The following is a 22,113-nucleotide window of genomic DNA, read 5'->3' on the forward strand; positions in this document are numbered from 1 at the left end:
GATACTTGAAAAGGCCAGAATTTACCGTATCTTGTTGTTGTTCAATCTCAGAAAATGTAGTGCTTTCATTTCTTGTACCCCAGGTGGTATAGATTTTAATTCATTATGATCCAGAAACAGCTCTCGCAGAGAATGATAAGCCCCATAGAAGGAAACTTGGTCTATGCCGTCATCCACAAGTTTATTAAATGACAGGTACAGGTATTCCAGGCCTGGTTCCATGTGGCCAAACACAAAGCCAGGGATGCGCTCTATCTGGTTGCCGATGAGCACGAGGTGCAGCAGCGACTTGGGTAGATAGGAGGGGACGTGGTAGAGCTTGTTGTAGGAGAGGTCAATTGATTCTAGATTTCTAGAAAAGAGTAAACATAGTGGGGACTTCAGGGCAGTGACTGTAAGCTCACAGTTTTGACAAGCCAGTCAAGATGCTTGTCCATTTTCCTGCCAGTACTCAGTGTGCTGTAATGATTCCCAGTGCAAATGTGGCTGTATGGTGGTCTGGCTGCAAGGCTAGTGCTCTTACCCGGGTACCACAGAGCTGCTTGAGTTCCTCTCTAAAAGAGGAGCACCAGAGTTCAGAGAGAAAAACTCGTATCCCAGGGGTAATGCTGAGACCCAAAGAGGTCCCCCAAATATCTCTAAGGTCAAACTTGTATCAGAAATGAAGTCCAGAGTCCTAACCCTAAAATCATCTCTGGTTCCAGCAAGAAAGTAGCAGTGTTGAGGGGTTTTTGCATTCTTGTTCCACATTTGATCTGATGACCTGGGATCTGGGACTTGGGGTGAGAAGGAGGCATCTAGAAAAGGTTGTTAATAAGCCAGAAGATCTGGGAAATGTGGTAAACTATCTGGCTATTTTCAGAGCCTTACCTGCGCTTCTGTCCACCCCATGAAGACTTTTCACCTGATGAAGACTCAGTTGCCCTGCCACTGCCACATTCTGCTGAACCTACTTGGCCCTCAAGGCCTCTTTTCATCTCTGTCCTGCTTCTGAAAGATGCCTGTCCCCATGGTGCCACTCAGATCCCTCATTCCCTCACCACATGACTCTAGATCTGCTCTGATGCACCTGCTGCCAGGGCCTGACCCTGCTTCCCTGTGTAGCTAATCCTCTCCTTCCTGATGAGCAAGGCCTCCACACTTTGCCCTTCCCTGAGGCTACAGCCTGGGGCCACTGATTCCTCTCCAGGAAGATGGGCTCTGCTTTTTGCTTCCGCTATTGGGTCAGGCATTCTTTAGTCTGTTTTGTAGCACCTGAAACAGAGAAATAGTTTGAAGGAATGAAGACAGTGTGGTATAGAACAGTGAATGCTGGTGCTTCCACCTAATGGTGAGGGAGAAGCGGGGAGGAGGGCAGCTTCCTTCCTCACTATGGGTAGGGAGGGGATTATCTCACTTAAACTTCATGCCTGCCTGTGAAGTCAGCAGAGAGCAGAACAGTGATCAGACCTAAGGTCACACTGCTTGGGCTTAGCACTTGCACACTGTAGGGTGCCCCCAGCAGCAGTGACCACGGCCGTCCTAACATCAGTCATATCATGCACGGTTTGAAGTCTATGCAAATAGCCAAGTTTTATGTAGGGGGGCTTCACTAAGAAAGAATGCTGTCACCTCCCTCACTTGCCCATGTTCATAGCCTGTTTAATAATGGCAAAGGAAAGAAATCACCTAAGAAAGTCAGACGGTCGCGTGTACTTACGCTTGATTTATCCAGGCTAAAGGAGCAATCCTATTTTCTTCAATTTTATTATGACATAGTACAATGACATTGATCTTTCTGGTATGATTAAAAGAAATTTCAGTTATTTCTTCAATTTGGTTATTTTCTAGGTATAATTCCTGTAATTGAGAGAAGAGACTTATTTTTTTCATATTAGTTGATAAATATATTCAATCTCCCAGAATTAAAATCAGGTTATAGACTGTTGTCACTAGTGTTAGCTAAAGCGTCTTGCAGCACTTCCAAATGAGTTCATACTGTTAAGTTGCCAGATTTTCTAACTAGTAAAATAAAATGTACTATCTGTCATGGTTATGGAATTAAATGGATTTTATTTAATTATTTTTTAACCATAAAATGATATATGATATAGCATACCATAATAATTGTATAAAGCTTTCTAATGTACAAAACTTATTCACATAAATTATTTCATTTGGGCTTCAAGATCCTAGAAAGTAGGAAATAAGTAGAAATTATCACCATTTAGCAGTAGAGAAACTCAGGCCTGGAGAGATGGCAGGATGTTTGCAAGGTTACACAGCTAACACATGAGGGAAACTCATGCTGGCTGGCCCCAGTTTAGGTCAGCCTGCTTCCGACCTGTCCATGCTGTCTGTAATTTTTTTAGGCTCACATTTTTTAGATTTGTTTGTATTATAATTACTTTAATTAACAGCTAATTAAGAGCCTTCATTTAACATCAGGGTGACGTTTGCTAGAACTGTTAGTAAGTTTTCAACAGCTAGCTGCCTTCAAGTTAAGTTCATTTGGCATTACAAGGAATTTTTCACTCAGGGATCTTGGTGGAATTCAGAAGTACAATTGGTATATATATTCAGAGTAACTTTCTATTCCTGTTGTAGTAATTTCCCCCTCTTTGTCATTTAATTTTTGTATTGTTGGAAGTGAGTAAAGTGATTTTTAGCTTTTTGCTTTTACCTTCATACATATTTAGGGGTGAACTAGATCCGTGATTCCTAAACTTGATTGTATGTTAGAATCACTCGTGAGCTTTTTAAAGTATAAATTCCAACCTAAATCAGAGCACACTCATTTATACGTTGAAACTGCAGCTGTGAAGCAGTGCTTTGGAAGGATTCACAGCATATGTACTTGCATGGACAGCACCTCCCAAGAAGCTAGCGAGAGGGTCTTTGGAAAGAGAAACCAAGGATGAGAGGGTCAGACGTGGAATAGAGACACATTGCTCTTTTGTACTTTTCAAGTGTTGTGTGTGTGTTTTACTGTGTGCATGCATTATCTATTTAAAATTTTAATTTTTAAAAAATTATAAATTGTTGACCCCATTCTCCAAAGAACCTGATTTAGCATGTCTGGGATAGGTCCAGGAATCTGTATTTCTTTAGAATCCAAGTGATTCTGAGGTAAAGCCAGGTTATAGAACCTCAATCTTTACAATTTTGGTAAATTCTAAAGGTCTGTCTTAATCCGGAAGTAGGAAGAGGAAGCATGGTGGCTGCGGTAGCAGCAGTATCATATCTGGATTAATGGCCCTCTCTTGGCTCACTGCGTCCACAGCAGTGGGAAGCTTCATCCTGCTGTCTGATTGTGTATGTGGCAGAAACAGAGCTCAGAGGAGGTGGCCTAGGAGTCAGCTGGATCTGCCAGGCCTCTTCTTAATGCAGGAAGTTGGGGCGTACACTCAGCAGGGAAGGCCCCCAGAGTCCCCCCTTAGTTAAGTGTGTTCCTTGTTGTAGCAAGAGAGACCACACACTTGGGCAGCAGGGAGTGTCTCCAGAGGGGATGGAGACAGGACAGTGCTTGGGCCCTTGGTAGGACCTAGTTAGAACTAGTAAGCTGTGGGAAGAGGGAGGGGGAGTGCTGCTGGCACAGTCAGCAGCCTTCTCTGCAAATCTTGTCCATCTTCACAGGGTCACTGCTAGTCCATGTGGGACTCTGGGTGGAACAGACTGGGATGAATGTCACAGTTCCAGTTTGAGACAGTTTTGTAAGTCAAGGTACTTTTTGCAACTTGTAGTTTCTGTTGAATACTCAGTTCATCTTCCCTGTTCTCTCTCCAAGAGCCGTCGGCAGAACCAATTTTCACTTTATCAAGATTTTCTACTAGTAGTTATAATTTTGATTCATAATTTTGTATTGTTTGAAAACAGTGCTCAAATTATAGTAAATTCTGTATATAGCACCAAAACTATTGAGTTTAATATGCATCACAATAACCTTTTAAAATATATTGCCATAGTGTACTGTATTTAAAATATAAAATATTGTAAGTAAGATATTGGTACCTCAATAGAAGCAGGAAGACCCTGTGGTATAATTCTAAATTTATTTCTTCCCAGACGCAGGTAGGATAGGCTCTTCAAAGGTTTGAAAGCTAAAGAATTGACATTGGTTTCACTGAGACTGTTTCCTTCCAATTCTAAGGTGACCAATTGATTTAAGTCTATAAAAAAATAAAATTATTGGGACATTAGTATAACTAAAAAACATGTAATTTCTATAGGCTTTCAAAATGTCATGTGAAATGTTCAGTTCATTTGGAGGACTGATGTTGTAGCTTCTTTATTTGTATCCCCCTGCCCACTTAGAGCCTTTTCCCTAGTACTCTGCAAATCCCAAATGCTCAGATCAGCCAGGACTCAATGCTGAATGCATGGTCCAGGAGAGGCAGACCTGTAGAGAAATCACTGTTGTGCTGTATGATGAAAGTTTGTAACCCTCATACAAAAACCAAAACACCACACACACACACAAAAGAAAAAAATTATAAGCAAATATCACTGAAGAATGTATATGCAAAAAACCTCAACAAGGGCTTCCCTGGTGGCGCAGTGGTTGAGAGTCTGCCTGCCGATGGAGGGGACACGGGTTCGTGCCCCGGTCCGGGAGGATCCCACATGCCGTGGAGCGGCTGGGCCTGTGAGCCATGGCCGCTGGGCCTGCGCGTCTGGAGCCTGTGCTCTGCAACGGGAGAGGTCACAACAGCGAGAGGCCCGCGTGCCGCAAAAAAAAAAAAAAAAAAAACCTCAACAAAATATTGGCAAACAAAATCAAAAGATCAAGTGGGATTTATCCCAGGGATGCAAGGATGGTTTAATATCCACAAAAAAAATCAATGTGATACACCACATTAGCAAATTGAAGAATAAAAGTCAAATGATCTTTTATTAGAGATGCAGAAAAAGCTTTTGACAAAATTTAACATCCATTTGTGATAAAAACTCTCAACAAAGTGGGTATAGAGGGAACATACTTCAACATATAAGACAAACCTACAGCCAGCATCATACTGAATGGTGAAAAGCTGAAAGCATTTCCTCTAAGATCAGGAATAAAACAGGGATGCCCAAACTCACCACTTTTATTCAACATAGTGTTGGAAGTTCTAGCCACAGCAATCAGACAAGGAAAAGAAGTGAAAAGAATCCAAGTTGAAAAGGAAGAAGTAAAATTGCCACTGCAGGCAACATGATACTATATACAGAAAATCCTAGAGACTGCCACCAAAAAACTATTAGAACTGGTACATGAATTCAGTAAAGTTTCAGGATACAAAATTAATATACAGAAATCTGTTGAGTTTCTATACACTAACAACAAACTATCAGAGAAATTAAGAAAACAATCCCATTTCCAATTGCATCAAAAAGAATAAAAACCTAGGAATAAATCTAAGCAAGAAGATAAAAGACCTGTACTCAGAAAACCAAGAGACATTCATGAAAAAAAACTGATTGAAGGCAACACAAACAAATGGAGAGATATACCTTGTACATGGACTGGAAGAATTAATACCGTTAAAATGACCATACTCCCTAAGGCAGTCTACAGATTCAGTTCAATCCCTATCAAAATACACTTTTTCACAGAACTAGAACAAATAATTTTAAAATTTGTATGGAAACGCAGAAGACCCCAAATAGCCAAAACAATCTTGAGAAAGAAGAACAAAGCTGGAGATATCACACTCCCTGGTTTCAAGCTATAGTACAAAGCTACAGTAATTGAAACAGTGTGGTACTGGCACAAAAACAGACCCATAGATCAATGAGACAGAATAGAGAGCCCAGAAATAAACCCATGCATTTATTGTCAATTAATCTATGACAAAGGAAGTCAAGAATGTACAGCATGGAAAGGAAAGTTTGTATAAGGAACAGAAGCCAGAGGAGGGAGTTGGGGGGCCAGGGCGCCCCACAGAGGAAGCAATGGCCAAGCAGGGACTTGGAACGCAGGCAGATGAGAAGTAGAAGGTTGTAGAGGGTCATTCGAAGTATTTGCAAAGACAGACAGGTATGAAATGGCAGCATAATCAAGGATGTATGAGGAATGTAATGCAATGGGTGGTTCCTTTTTCTAGGACACTGAAGGAGCACTCTCTGCCTGGCAAACCCTCAGTCTCTGAACAAGGGGATTATAGCAGTGAATTCCCATCACAGTGTTCACTTCTGGCAGACAGTGCAGCCAGATGGACGTTTTGAAAGGAGAATGATAAAAAATTCTCCACACATTCAGATTGAGCTACCAAGAAAGGCCTTTATACAAACAAGATTTTTCTAAATTGTTTCTACTGGTCTCAAATCAACTGGAAACTTAAAGGAGAATGGAAAGCTCAGCAGTGAAGATACCCAGAGGTATCTGAGTCAGACATTCAGGGTGTAACTTCAGAGTTTGTTCAGTGGCCAAAATTTTCAGAATAGGGGATGTTTTCGTATTCAACTCAAGTCATGGGTACTGCACTGAAATGCTCTGCGCAACTCAGATCCTACTCTTAGGCATATCAGAGAAGTAAGACATAGTCTAAGGATAAACAAAAGGCACTACCATCAGGAGTACAGATCATAGATTCTAGAACATGACAAGGAGGAGGTGGCAGTGTAGACTTGAGTGGTACGGAAGTGTGAGTGGGGCTAGATTCTCAAGACAGAAAGATGTAGGTAGACATGGGAGGGTGAGGCAGCCAGGTGAACTCATGGAAGCATGAACCCACATGGGTGTGCTCAGGAGTAGGAAAGAGACCATCCCTGGAGTGGGCCATATGCAAGAGGGGATGAAGGTTGTTGCGAGGGCAGAGGTGGGCTGTGCAGGGCCTTTGTGCACCAGAAAATAAGGTCTGACTTTCCTTCTCTAGGCAACAAGCAGCCTCTGGATAGGGAACAGCATGACAAAATATTAATCTGCTGGTGTTTAACATCAGCTGAAGGACAGAGAGGAATTGTGGAGGCCAACTAGTAAATTATGATAAGTGATTCTATTTCCTCATATAACCAAAACTCTTTAATTTCCGCAACTAAAGATACTGAGAATCCAGCATAATTATCTAGTACATAGTTGAGGTTTTGGAATGTAATACAAGTTTTTCAGAGGAAAATAGATAATAGAAGTAGACTGGTGGTCATTACATGACCTCACAAGAAAGAGAAACAAAACACAACAGTGTAAATTAATATTATACATTACTTTACGGTTATTCTCTGGCTTATGTGTATATTGTATATACATAGATAGTATGTACGTTCCTATATGTAACAGGCAACAGGATGGAGGTAGAGAAGGTTCTTGTAGGTTAGACTGTGGCAGAAAGAGGATTTATTAGCAGGAAGTTGGCAGGAAGTCTTTCCCATTGTGAGCAGGGAGCTACATAACAGGTTATAGACATGGATAGACTTGTGTGAGAACTTGATCTCATAGATATTCTGACTGGATAGCCACACCACCATCATTGCTAGAAAGGACACCATGATCATGGGTTTTGTTTTGTTTTTAACATTAATGAAGACAGGAACATTTTTTAGGATGTCCAGTTTTCTCCTGCTATCCCTCCCTTCTATTTTTTCACCTTCCCTTCAATTTTAAGACCTTCCTTTTCTCTATAGTGGGTATGCACATCTCTCAGTGGATTCTGGATGAACTCCCAGCACCTCGGCATAGCACGTGTAGAGCTGTCTGTTGTGTGGTTCCTTCCTACCTTTTCACATCATCTTTTGTTCTTCACTCCCCATCACACACTGCATCCAAGATCCATGAAACTGGATTTCCCTTAGCATCCAAATTGTTTTGTTTCTTCACACCTTTGTACATACTGCTTCTCTCCCTGGAGTGCCCTGCTTCCCTGCTTCTCTGGAACTATATATCTAAAACCTGAAAGGTCATGAGGGAGCTAACAGAAGTGCTACAGGCCACTGATGGTCAAGCCAGGGGCTTCCACCCAGAAAAGCAGCGTCACAGCACTGGCAGTGGCCTGTGCTTGGGCTTGCCTTGCTCACTGCCAGCCAACCTGACCATCCACAGCAGTGGGACTCACAGGAGCTGAGGAGCCCCAGTGGCTACAGCAGTCAAGAGAAAACCCAGTACCTGAGGGGCCAGCATTAGAGCAGAACTAAGAACTCAGTACCCGAGGGACCAGCACTGGAACGGGACTAAAGACACAGGCCTTTGGGCCACACACTACAGGGGCCTCTCTGGACAAGGTGACAGTGCAGAGGCTCCTCACTGGCCGCCTGCACAGGGCCAAGGCCTGTGAGGTGGTCAGACTGTAGAGATGGGAGGTGGATCAAGGAAGAGGCCAGTTCACCCTGGAACACAGTCAACCCTCTGGGAATATGGAAATTTTTTCATGAGGGAGAAGTGCGTGTGGAGAAGCAGTTGTAGGAATGTGTGAGAGCACCTTCCAAATAAGGACTTAAAACATGTCATTTTGATAACACTGCTAGAAATACCATCTCACATGTAGATCACATATAACCCATTAGTGCACTTGTCCTAAATTAAGTGTTCCTTTGATCTGTTTCACCTAGCAGTTAGAAATTGAACTTTCTAATGTCTTTTCCATATGACAAAAGACCTTCAAATTTTGTTTGTTAAGTACCCTGAAATCCATCTGGAAATAGAGTATTTCCATAACTCTGTAATCCTCAGATTTGGCAGTTCTCATTATTGTTTTTTCCCCATCACCAGAAGTGTTTTGTCCTTATGAAGTTTTTTGAGGAATGAAAGGAAATAATGGAATTGTTTTGTTCCTTTAAAGGCTTGGTTATCAACATTAACCTAATAAATGTATTTCAAATCAAATAAAAAATGTTACGCACTATACTTCAAGAACTACACTAGACTGTTAGGAAGATAAAAAGAAAAATTTGGCAGTTTTTGTCTTAAAGAAGCATATAAAGACATAGCTAGAATTCACAAAAAGGTAAATGTAATACTGCCTCTTTTATACAGAGTTCATAATACGACAACTTTAGTTATCCAGCTAGTCCAGAAACAGTCTTAAGAGTAAATTCCAGCTGTATCAAATGTACAGAATGTGGGGCACCTTCACTAAAGCCCATCCATGGGAAAGCCAGGCTGTCGTGGCAACCACACACCCATGGACATCATTTGTCTTGCCCTGTGGGGTGCAAGTGTCTCATGGACAAGTGCCAGAGCAACCCTCTAGGGAACAAGACTGTCAAAGCCAAAGTGACTACCATATAGAGTGCATGTGCTAAAGTTTATGTACTTTGTTTGTAGGATTACCCCTCAGCCTCACATAGTTGCTCATTTACTTATATTTTATGCATAATTCTCATTTGCCAAAACATGTCAAGTTAAAAACAGCAAAATGGCCCGAGGCAGTGGGAGTTGTGTATGGGGTGTATTGAGCATCTAAGGAGACCCGTTCAACAAGCCATGATACTGTGTTATCACCACTGATACCAAATACATCGGTACAAACACAGCACCAGAACACCTGGCTGTGTGGGGAATGTTAGTGTAACTCTTAGGATATTATGGATTTGTAATTTAGTTATTGTATTGTAAATGATGAAAACCTGAAATCAGTGAAAGTTTATTTATAAAATGCATTTTTAAGACAACAGGCAGTTTAAAATACATTTTTTAAAGTTTCACCAGTCAATAGTTAAAATAAATTTTATCAACTTAAAATGGTAACATGACCTAAAAAAATTTTACTAGCTATTCATTTAGCGATATTGCAAATAAAATTTCCACACAACTACAGAAGAAAGGTTATACGGACACATATCATAAAGTCAAATGTTAAATACCTGATAAACTTTCTTCATCAATAACCTGAAGATTGTTCTCATTGATTTTAAGTTCTTCTAATGTAGATGGTAGTTCTGAAGGAATCGCTACCAAATTGTTTCCATCCATATTCAGACGCATTAAATTCTCTAGAAGCTTAAAAGGCAAATCTCAAAATTACTTTTTTATCTTGTCACAGATGTGCAGTCATATATGTCATTTAATGGTCAGTTTGCGGTAGTTACTAAAGTTTCACAAACCTTCAGTTGCTCAGGCTTAGACAAGAATCCCCATATTCTCCCTGCCAGGTAGATGTTGGTCCTGTTAATAGCATTTATTCCCCCGTATTTTCAGCAAACTACATTTGGTGATTTTGCATCACACTCACCCATATTTTTATGGTGACTTCAGAAAGCAAGAGAAAGTTCCTATCACCACTGGACCAGTCATATTTTCCTAGATCTTAGGTTTTCAACTTCTCAGCAATAGACACAAAGTTAATTAAAACATGCAATAATCTGAATCTGTCATAGATGCTAACAAAACAGCAATTTGAACCCTTTCAATGTGTTTGTGAACTCAGTTTTCCATCTATACTAGGTAGAGACAGAGTCATAAAACAGCACTAATGATTGTGGAAATTCTTCAAAATTAAATGCTACAAATGTAACAAACTGTTTCTATACGGTACCCAAACAGTTTTGACTGTCTGGAGATTGCATATCCACATTTGTAGTTACATGTTTGTTGGCCAGACTAACCTACACTACCAAAGTTACAGAATGATTTACATCAGTGGTGCTCAGAGTCAATTTCAGCAGTTTGGAAATGGGACAGAGAATCTCAAAACAAGGAAAAGGCAATTTCCTACAGTGTCCTGTTTTTTTTATCAAATACAGGAAATGCACAAGTCCCAACTGTTGTTCTATCAGGACGGCTAGCATGAGGCAGGACTCCAGGTCTTTCACATGAACGTGGACACCAAGTGTCTGGAGCTCTCTCGTCTGCAGTCCAGAATCTATATGAGAACCAGGAACTGAGCTTGTAAGAGGCCAGTGATTTGTCCAAAGAGTGGACAGAAGACCATCCAAGGGGATAAAGTTTGACCTCCCGGCATGTAACTTGTTTTACTTGGGCTTCTTTAAGCACACACATTTATGAGTATTTGTTTACACACATAAACCCCTCCTTTCTTCTGCCTTTGTTTTTCTGAAAGTCCTTGATACTCTGTTTTCTCCCTTTTAGAAAAAAATTTTAATTAAATCTGATTCTTTCAAAGGTTTACTCTATGCTTTTCTCTTTCCCTAGCGTATCCCCATGTTAATTTTCATCTGAGCCCATTTGTTTTTCTAGAGCCCCCTCCTGCTGAAGTATCCTTTATCAGATTTTGCAGATAGCACGAAATAAGGAAACTCTGTATTGCTGGCCTGAAAATGTTAATAGTTTCCAGATAAGCTCTCCTTTTTTCCCAGAAATACCTCATGTACTAAGAGACCATATTTCAACATGTTTTCTGCTACTTAGGGAGAAACTCCTTTATAAATTCAAAACATTAGTTTTGTCATTCATGCTGTTGTGGGTGCTTTAAGGACAAAGCATAGGAAAAACAGCTAGAAACCTATAAAACAATATACTATATTCAAGATAAAACTTGAATACAGTTTAGGGACATCAGAAACTTTCTTCAGAGAAAACTCCAGTGAAACATTTTACTTTTCCTTCCTTCTCCATCTCCACCCACTGACAGTACAAGTCATGAGAAAGCCATCCACGTGGACTGTTAGAAGTCAGAACATGTTATTTACCTTGAATGCTTTTGGACCTATGCCTGAAGAGGTGATATTATTTTTGCTCAGATCAAGCCTTTCCAAATTCGGTAATCCATTAAATGCTTCATCCGGAATGGAGGTGATAGAATTGCCTAGGACACGTAGCAATTGTGTTTTAGGCCTATGTGCCTATAAATACATGTATACATGCACATGCATAGATAGCAAAAGAGAGCTTTATCTGGAGGAAAAGCAATACTTATAGCAAGGACAGTATGTATTATATAAGAAAATGAGTGTTCAGAAAAAAAACAAGCCTGGGACTAGACTATTTCATATGGTCAAAATTTTCACTCTAAGGACTTGTCATGCTCTAGTACATCATGTTTTAGATGAAGCTGCTTTAAAACAGCCAGAATGTGGTTTGGTAGACAATTCTGTTAACATTATGCATTTTACAACAAAGATGTGTTTATGGAAGGTGCTATAGAAACTGATTTTTATAGTTCTTCGTATTTCCCTATTGACATTTCCTAGACCCTGGACCAGAAATATACTGTTTTTTACAATGAAATCTTGGGTATGTGACTTGCCTTCTTTGAGCATCAGTTTCCTGTAAGTAAGAAGCTTGGGGAGTTAATGTCTCAAATTGCCTCCAGATCTTATATTATAATTCTGTGACTTCAATCTATAGAAGTTCCTGCATGCTTTAATTTATGGGGTTTTGGTTTGACATTTAATTAAGTACAGTAGTCAATGATTTTTAAAGCCAGAAAATGAGCTTATCAGAAATAGTGAGTACTATAAAAATCATGTGGTGACCTTCCTATAAAAGCAAGATACTGTGACTCAGCACAGGTCATTCATCTTTAATGGCAGAGCACACCTGGCATGCAGGCTACAGAGGAGGGGGCATTGCTGGAGCAGGACACTCTGGGCATGAGAAGAATTCCTTAGGGGGTCATGTGAACATGGTATCAGGAAGGCCATAACACCAGAAATGTCCTATTGCAGGTTGGCTATCCTGATTAAAGGGGTCATGCTGTGACTATTGAGTATTTATTTATACGATCATTATTATTTCTATGGTAGTTATTTCTGTTACTTCCCCCAAGACACATCTGAAACCCCACTCAGATTCTCTCACCCCTGCATCTTCAGAGCTATCCCCAGCATGGGCCTTATTGCCAAGACTCATTCACTGTCCCAGTCTCCCCACCAGCCAGCCTCACACACGTATCTGTCCTACCAATCCCTCCACTCAGAGCTCTTCCTGGCCCTATAAGAACATGGGCAAAAAGTCTGGACCACTCCATGCCTACCACAATGTCTAAAACAAGGGGGAAAACAACAGGAACTCTCTGATATTGCTGGAAGGAGTGTCACAGCCATTTTAAGGAACTGTTTGGTAGTTTCTTATAAAGTTAAACATGCTTTTACTGTAGCACTCAGTAATCCCACTCCTGGGTATATACCCTAGGAAAAAGAAAACTTAGGTCGGCACAGACATCCATATGTGGATGTTTATAGCAACTGTATGCATAATTGCCCCAAACTGGAAATAATCCAGATGTTCTTCACCTGAGAGCTGTGGTCTATCCAAACAACAAAACGCCTCTCAGAAGTAAGGAGGAGCCAGCTACTGATAAATGCCACAACCTGCATAACCCTCAGAAGCATTATGATAAATGAACGAAGTCCAGCTGAAAAGGCTACATGCTGTATGATTCCATTTCTATGACATCCTAGAAAAGGTACTCTAGAGACAGAAAACATCAGGGCTGGTGAAAGGAGGGACATGAGAGAATTTGGTGAGGTGATGGAAATGTTATATCTTGATTGTGGTATTGACTGTAAGCATTTGTCAAAACTCAAAGCATAACAGGGACTTTCCCTGGCGGTCCAGTGGTTAAGACCTCACCTTCCAATGCAGGGGGTGCAGGTTTGACCCCTGGTTGGGGAGCTAAGATCCCACATGCCTTGTGGCCAAAAAAACAAAACGTAAAACAGAAGCAATATTGTAACGAATTCAATAAAGACTTAAAAAATGGTCCACATCAAAAAAAAAATCTTTAAAAAAACCTCAAAGAAAAACATGCTAATAATGTTTTACTATATATAAATTATACCTTCTAAAGCTGGCTTTAGAAAAAAGTCAATGGGAAATCATGGTTTGATTTGGAGGAATTTACTTTATACCTGACGGTGCTATTCTGCAGTAAACACCTATCTCTCCTGCAAAGTTTTTATGTTTGAAGATTGTGAAATTAATCTGTTTGGGGTCAACTTATATTATAAAATTAAAATATAACATTCATAGGACAATGGGAGTTAACCACAAAATCAATTTAACGTCAACATCTCTTACCTATGAGCTCCAGACTTGTTATCTCTGGTGCTGTTAGCGGTGGTATTTGTGTGAGGTCGGCGCTGATACAGGAGATGGTTTTGTATGACAGAGAGCACCTGCTTGGCAGAGGTGGTATGCCTCTGGGGGTAGCTGGGATTGGGCGTTGAGAGGGCATCCTGAACATATCTCCTCTGACGGTGTCATCGTCATCCTCGTCCTCGTCCTCATCCTCATCCTCATCCTCATCCTCATCCTCATTTTCCCTTGCTGGGTTTCTGTGTTGATGGGCCTGCCTCCCCTCCTCTCCAGGTCTCTGCTCTCCCCCTTCTCTGCTCTGTCCCTCATTGCAAGGTCTCCCCCAGTCTCCAGGTCTAGGGATCTTTTCCTTTTGCTCCCTATCTTCATCTTGTTTAATTTCTTCTTCATCCTCCTCAAATTGAAGTTCCTCTTTTCTCAGTGCTTGATGCATTTCCACCCAAGGAGACGGCCGTTGCTTATGAAGTAAACTGGTAGGTTCTCTTTGTTCTGAAGAATCACCAGAAAATTCAGTTCTGTCATTTAATGCTATACTACTGAGTAGCAAATAGGAGGCTACTGACCACATAAGGAGAAGACAGCAGGGGCAAGGTGTGGTATTAATGAAAGGAAAAATCATAGTGAAAATTAGGTTAGTAAATAATATTCCCTCTAGGTATATGAGTGCAGTTTAAATGTGAAATGCATCTTGAAATTTTTGTTTGAAGTTTTAATAGAAATAAATAGACTTTATTTCTGTTTTGTAAGACTTTATAGGCAATTCTTATTTTTCCTTATGAGCCTTAATCTTATTTTTACTAAAGTATCATGCTATCTGGTGACTAAAGAGGGAATAATATTACCGTATGTTGCTTACCATAAGCAGTCCTATTGTGAGACTCTAATATAATCAGATGTGATAACTTTATAGTAGATACTGTTCAGTTAATTGGGCTTATTGATAATGTAAGAACTTGTACACTGTCAGACATAAAAAAGAGAAAGAGATGTACATTTTACTTGTTTATGGTAGTGAAATTGGCTTTTATTTATAGATTTATTATATCTATCTGATTTTCTTTCAGCTCCATGGGCCTAAAAGCATCCTCTGAAATTTAGAGTTATAGAAAATTCTCTTTTGTTTTCCTCCCAGACTCTGTACTTAAATTATTTTTACTTCTCGAGACCTATGGAAGACGTCCTGGACTTAAATGATGTTTCTTTAACCTAGACATATGCACAAGAGTACTTTTTATTATTCCATGATGATGATAGCATAATATATAATAGTAGAAAGTTTATCTACATTTGTATTTAGCTGTTATTATCTTTGGCAGAAAGTGGGGGAGACTTGACAAAGACCAGACTTTAGACTCACCCTCTGAATGAAGAGTTTTAGGGAAAAGTGAGCTCAGTACATAGATTTTCTTTCATCAAAATATAAAAATTTACTTAATCATTTCCATGATTTTATTTAATGCCATACATAAATCACCCCCAAAGAAGGAACTCAAAATATAATTGTGAAGTAATTACTTGAGATTTCAATTCGGTATGTATTATAAAGTCTGTGAGTTATTTTTTTCACATCCCTGACAGAACATGCAAAAGGGGAGTAGGAAAAAATTAGCAAAATGAAACTAAAACTATCATATTGAAACATTTAAAATCTTTTCTGTATATCCAAGTTTATTTTTCCAAAATAACCACAGCATTTCAAGAATAATAGTTCAAGTCCTTTGAAAAATGTCTGAGAATTTCTGGATCTTGCCTTTATAAATCTTGTGTTTCATATCCCAAGGAGTCAGTTTCATTAAACACTTTTCTTTTCTAACATTTTTTAAAGTCATAATAGCTTAGTAAAATAATTAGTAGTATACACCACAATACAGTTCCTAAATGTTCTGAAGTTCTTCCTGGTAGGAGACTTCTGTAGGTAACCACCCTGTGATCATCCTGTGTGCATGGAAACAATCTACCTTGATCATAGGCAACAGAAAGTATCTGTATCCCTTCCCATCGAATTATTTAACACATATTTATTTATTTCATAAGCTATTGGCCAGGCTTTTCTTGCAGGAGTCCTGAGGCTTCCTCCCTAGAGTCCTCTACTGCATCAGCCTCATAGATAAGGCACAGTGAGCAGCCAACAAAACCTCATAGTGTGATCTTTCTGTGCACAGCAGTGCCACAACAGAAAGCCACTGCTCCAGGGCCATTGCCCTTTATTTCCCTAGGATTACCTGAGCACTAAAATGACTGCACATAGACTGGGAAAACTGGGCTTTATTCTCTCTAGATGCAAGCCACTCCTCCCTTTGTTCACCATGAGTTCTTCATCTTCATTTGGGTGGATAACTATAAACACACTGAGTTGAATTAAGTGAGATAATGCATGTAAGGAACTAAGCAGAGCTCTTCACACATACTAAGAACATGGGAGCTGTTTGCTATGTAAATTCTATCACTACATCTGTAATGCTGCAAGTCAAATGTGGAATGTGATCTGGTCTGAGTTTACTCATTCTAATAGAGCTAGAACTCTAAAGCCAAGATGTTTTATTTTTCTCTCCCGTATCATGCAATTTCCCAAATAATTTCCATGTTTATCATCATTGTGCCAATATTTTAAGTACCCTGATGACTAGTTTATCATAATTTAAAATTTAAGGTAGTGATAAAATAAAAACAAATGGAAGTTAAAGACTAAATCACATGTGATATTTTGTTTGGGCTAAATATTTGTACCAGTATCAGAGCAGACGGGGCAGCATTCTCCTTCAGGTGTAACTGTTTGGGGGCACATCTGAGGGTGGCACTTGGTCTCATCACAAAGGACTCTTCCATTCGAGCAGAGGCAGGTAGTGCAGGGCTCAGGAGACCAAACAGCTTTGTTATACATGGTCATCCCATTTGCCAAACAGTGTCCTTTCTTTCCTAGAAGAGAACAGTAACATTTAAATTCCTTGTATGGTTACTAGCACTTGTGAATGGAAGTGAGCCCAATGTGATAGAGCCACACGAGAATAATATTCTATGTTCTTTCATGCAGAGGATAGAAGTATCTTACAGATGTAACCCTCTGAAATGCTTTTCACATGCTGTATTCTCAACCCCTCTTATTTAGGCTCTGAGAGTGACCTCTTCATGGTAACTTGAGCCTGAATCGTACTTCCATCCTGCATCTGTCAGGATGGCTAAGTTATACAACAGCAGCAAACAACCCCCAAATCTCAGTTATTTCTTGTTCCTGCTGTGTGTCCAATGTAGATATTGTTTGTCAGGATAAAATAGGCTTCATCTCCAAGCAGGCTGCCCCGATGGCCACAGCAGTGGGAATGTGAGGTTGCAAATAACACACAAGCTCTAAACGTGTCTAATTACATTGACCAAGGCAAATTATATGGCTACATCTAACTTCAGAAGAGAAAAAACAGTATAGTTCCATCACGTGCCAGAGAGCAGAGAGCTGGAACAGCACTAATGATGAATGAGCCCACATTGTACCCTTCCTGATGTGCAGATGGAGAGGTGAAATCAGATTGTATGCTTGTGGTGCTTTTTACATTGAATTCTCGATGAGACATTGCAACAATCTCTTTTTTTTAGAATAGTTGTGTTATTGAAATACAATTCAAATACCCTTTTAAAGTACACAGTGCAGTGGGTTTTAGTATATTGTTTTCTCTATGTACAGTGTTGTAGATACATGGATAAGTGTGTCAACTAAGCAGGCCATTAGACAGTCTATTTGAATATTAGAGGGGATGTTTTCCTTCCAATCCTAGTGTTATTCCTGATAACTCTTTTCCATCTGTTGAGCCACTGTCCCCACAAATGAGCTCTCACATTTGTCCCCTTCTTTCCCTTACTGCTGTGTCAGCCCTGTTCAAGCCCTACCCATCTCTCATTTGAATACTTACAGTAAACTAATCCCACCCATCCAATTTCTCCCCTGGAAAAAAAAATAGATATAATCAGGAGTTGTCTCCGGATTATAAAAGTACTATAGCGTATCAAAATTCCAACAGCCTTTTTTGCAGAAATGGAAAAGTTAATCCTTAATTTCATAAGGAATTATAAGGGGCCCCAAATAGCCAAAAAAAAAATCTTCAAAGAAAAAAAAAATTTTGAGGGCTCACACTTCCAGATTTCAAAACTTACCACAAAGCTACAATAATCAGCTTATACGAGTATGGTACTGGCATAAGGATAAACATATAGACCAGTGGAATATTGAGAGTCCAGAAATAAACCCATTATATCTATGGCCAATTGATTTTTGACAAAAGTGCCAAGCCCATTCAATGGGGAAAAAAGTTGTCTCTTCAACAAATGGTGCTGGGACAACTGTATGTGGATACAAAAGAATGAAGTTGCCCCCTACCTCATGCTAAATATAAAAATTAACTCAAAATGGATCAAAACCTAAATATAAGATCTAAAATATAATATTCATAAAATAAAGCATGACCTTGGATTTGGCAATGGATTTTTAGATATGATTCCAAAAGCACAAGCAACAAAAGAAAAAATAGATAAATTGGACTGTATCAAAATTAAAAATTTGGTCCATTGGAGAACATTGTCAAGAAAGTGAAAGGACAGTGTACACAATGAGAGAAAATATTTGCAAATCATATCTGATAAGGGTCTGATATCTGGAATATATGTGAAGAACTCTTATAACTCAACAACAGAAGGCCAGCCCAATTAAAATATGGGCAAAGGACTTGAATAGACATTTCTCCAAAGAAGATATACAATGAACAATAAGCACATAAAAAGATGCTGAACATCATTAGTCATTAGGGAAATACAAATTAAACCACAATGTGATAACCACTTCACATCCACAAGAATGGCTATATTTTTTAAATGGAAAATAATGGCAAGGATGTGGAGAAATTGGAGTCTTTGTATATTGCCGGTGGGTATATAAAATGATATAGCTTCTGTGGGGAACATTTGGCAATTTCTCAATAAATTAAACATAAAACTACCACATGGCCCAGCTCCTAGGTACCTAATATTCCACTTCTAGGTATATACCCAAGGGAACTGAAAACGGGAATTCAGATAGAAACTTGTACACAAATGTTCGTAGCTGTGCTATTCACAGTAGCCAAAAGGTGGAAACAATGCAATTATCCATCAGTGGATGAAAGGATAAACAAAACATGGTATTTCTCTGCAATGAGATATAATTCAGTCATAAAAAATGAATGAAGTCCTGATACACTGTACAACATGAGTGAACTTTGAAAACATTATGCCAAGTAAAAGAAGTCAGACACCAAAGGCCACATATTATAGGACTCCTTTTACATTAAATATTCCGAATAGGCAAATTCATAGAGACAGAAAGATTAGTGGTTGCCAGGGACTGGGGGGAGGAGAAAATGAGGAGTAAGTGCTTAATACATGTGTAGTTCCCTTTTAGGGTGAAGAAAGTGTTCAGGAACGAGATAGTGGTGATGGTTGCACAACATTGTGAATATACTTAATGCCACTGAATTGTACACTTTTAAGTGGTTAAATGATAAGTTTTATGTCATGTGTATTTTACCACAATTTTTTTAAAAAGTACTGTAAGACCACTGGAAAACATTTTAGGACAATTTAGAAATCTTTAGTATACATCTTCTATACCTTTTAATGCACATCACCCTATGCTGCATATTTTTTAAAACAGATTTGAGATCACATTATGCATACTACTTTTCAACCTTTTTATTTTCTATTATTATAGCTTGGATATCTTTCCACTTAATTAGGGAAATTGACCTCATCGTTCTTTAAGAGTTATGGGTACGCTATAATCATCATCTTAAATTCCCTGCCTCCAGGCTCTTTCTTCTCTCAGTCATGTTGTAAATGTGACCTAAATTGTCTGTTTTCCTGGTAATTGTATGTTATTTCTGTTAACTTCTTGGAAATGACATCATTTAGAAGCATTTGGTTTTCTTGAGACAATGTATGAAGTATTGGTCACAGAACATTTTGTGGTGATACATTCTTTTGTCTTTTGAAAGTTTTATGTAATGGTACCATATGTATAATATAATTACTTTTTCCTTCCAAACCTGGAAAAATGTGGACCATTAAATATTAGTGTTTAAAAATGCCTAGTTGAAATCTTCAGAAGAATTTCCAATCTCTTCAAACTTTAAAAATTCAGTAGTTTGGTCTATATAAAATAAATTCAGTGGCTTAACTTCATGTTTGGTTGAAAATATTTAATAGCCGTGAGTTCATAGACTCATCTGAATCATTTATTTCTATATCCTAGATGATCTGTCATGACAAATGAAAAAGCAGTTTTGACATGTATATTACTATATTATGATTACAACTATTTTAAATACATGGCATAATAAACAGACTAGAAATAATAAACCAAAATAGTAACTATGGTTTTATAAATGTAGTTATAGGATAAGTAATATTTTTTCTGTTTTACAATAATTTCTATTATAAGTATATTCTATAAATGGTTTTTTAAATTATTTCAAAATTTATCTTTGTAGATTAAACCAGAATATAATATAATAACTTGAATTTTTTAAAAATTTTCTTTTTGGAGTTTCTCTCTCTTCCTCTCTCCTACTGTTTTCTTACCTGGTAACACATTATAGCTTGATTCTACTCCAGGAACTCTTAAAAAGGATTCAAACTTTTCCTCCATACTATAATCCAAGTTAACCATGGGAAGTGTTGCTGCTGGTGTAACTATCCTCATTTGCTGAATTCCAAGCTGTCTACTGGATCTGTGGATGGGCGAGGAACTTTTTCTCTGTCTTCTATAATACATCTTCCTTCTTTCCTTCCTAGAAGTTTCTTCATTTTGTCCAAAGTCAGTTTGAAAAATGAGAAGCAGAAGAAAACAATACAAGCTTGAAAACTTCATGCTTGCTTTTTCACTATTTGATTCCTAGGATGAGAATGAAACAGAATTTCAGAGCTAGTGACTAAATTTTTACCTCTGAAAATTGGCCTATAATTGCCTATATCCCTCAGCAGCAAGTCTGTGAGATATAACACATATAATATATGGGCTCTATGCTATAGTATTACTGCCAAGTCAGAATTTAGAATTTTTCTATCAGAATCAAATAATTTTTAATACTTTATTGCTAGACCAGACATGAGCAAACTTTTTCTATAAAGAACCATATAGTAAATATTTTAGGTTTTACAGGCCATGCATTCTTTGTCATAACTACTCCGCTCGACCCTTGTAACATGAAGGTAGACAATATGTACACAATTTGTGTACATGATATGTACACAATTGTGTATACAAATTCCAAAACAGGCAGTGGGTCAGACTTAGCCCCCAGTCCATAGTTTGCCGACCCCTCTCTGGACCACTGTGTTGTAGGTTTTCAGAGGTTACTCAGGAGGTTTCTCTCCACCTCTCTGTGACTAACATCATCCACAATTCATTTTCCCAGCTCTTATATTTTATTATTTTATTCTCTAGTGTTATAATTTTCTTTGTTGGGGGAAAAGAGCATAACTGCACCAAGTAAAAATAACAGCAAACTAGTATCAGTTATAAAGAGGTAAGAGGGACAAAGAATAACTTTTAATCAGCTGGTCTCAAGAGCAGTACAGGACCCTGCACATGGTGAAGCTGAAAAACATATCTGAGAAATGAACACTTTTTCAAACCTTAAACATGGATTAGCACAGAACAGAAGTCCCTGAGAGGGGGAAAATCCAAGTTGAGCTCCTGCTCACTGCCTGGAGGGAGTTCCTTCCAAGGCTGAAGCCCAGGGTAAGGACCCAGGCAGAGCCCAACAATCTCTCTGAGTTGAAAAAAAAACAAAAAACCTGGGGTCCTGGGGATGCCAGAGAGTCAAGAGTTTGCAGAGCAGAGCACAGGGAGGTGAGAGCTACCCTGAAAAAGACTTCCAAAGATATCAAGTCTTCAACCGAGTGTGATTAGCACATTTGTATGAGTAAACTACTCAACACTTGAGAAAGAACTACCATGAAGGACAAAAAGAAAAAATCCTTTGGGCTAGAAAAGGCTGGGCAGACTCTGTGTGTCCACCAGTCATAGTGGAGAACCTGTACTGCAAAGGGCATCAGACAGAGTGCTCAGAAGGGCATTGGCCCATCAGAGAAAACAATTTACCCTAGACTAACGGCTGATCTGATCCCATTTACAGCACTGAATAGCAAGCCTCCAGAAAGGATCAAACTGTGTGCAACAACTTAACTATGTCCCAGAG

The 22,113-nt window shown here is 38.9% G+C and overlaps 2 protein-coding genes across 7 annotated transcripts in view; one reads left to right on the forward strand and one right to left on the reverse strand.

Moving 5' to 3' along the window:
• Positions 1–22,113, forward strand: part of CENPP (centromere protein P) — a 231,964-nt gene that overhangs the window by 144,636 nt on the left and 65,215 nt on the right. The window lies entirely within an intron of this gene.
• The window catches only part of ECM2 (extracellular matrix protein 2), a 56,140-nt gene that overhangs the window by 4,636 nt on the left and 29,391 nt on the right, over positions 1–22,113 (reverse strand). For 3 of the 5 annotated variants that reach the window (XM_081238005.1, XM_081238002.1, XM_081238004.1), the window contains exons 2-9: positions 20,492–20,804; positions 16,619–16,807; positions 13,874–14,449; positions 11,542–11,657; positions 9,757–9,892; positions 3,991–4,148; positions 1,700–1,839; positions 26–352 (exon numbers count right to left, since the gene is read on the reverse strand). In XM_081238005.1, the coding sequence (XP_081094131.1) occupies positions 26–352; positions 1,700–1,839; positions 3,991–4,148; positions 9,757–9,892; positions 11,542–11,657; positions 13,874–14,449; positions 16,619–16,807; positions 20,492–20,780 (1,931 nt within the window). In that variant the 5' untranslated portion in view covers positions 20,781–20,804. The remainder of the gene's footprint in view (positions 1–25; positions 353–1,699; positions 1,840–3,990; positions 4,149–9,756; positions 9,893–11,541; positions 11,658–13,873; positions 14,450–16,618; positions 16,808–20,491; positions 20,805–22,113) is intronic. The other 2 variants (XM_081238003.1, XM_081238006.1) reach the window with 2 other exon arrangements.

Source organism: Mesoplodon bidens (genome assembly GCF_964165515.1).
Source record: "Mesoplodon bidens genome assembly, chromosome: 6".
In the NCBI taxonomy this organism is placed as follows: domain Eukaryota; kingdom Metazoa; phylum Chordata; class Mammalia; order Artiodactyla; family Ziphiidae; genus Mesoplodon; species Mesoplodon bidens.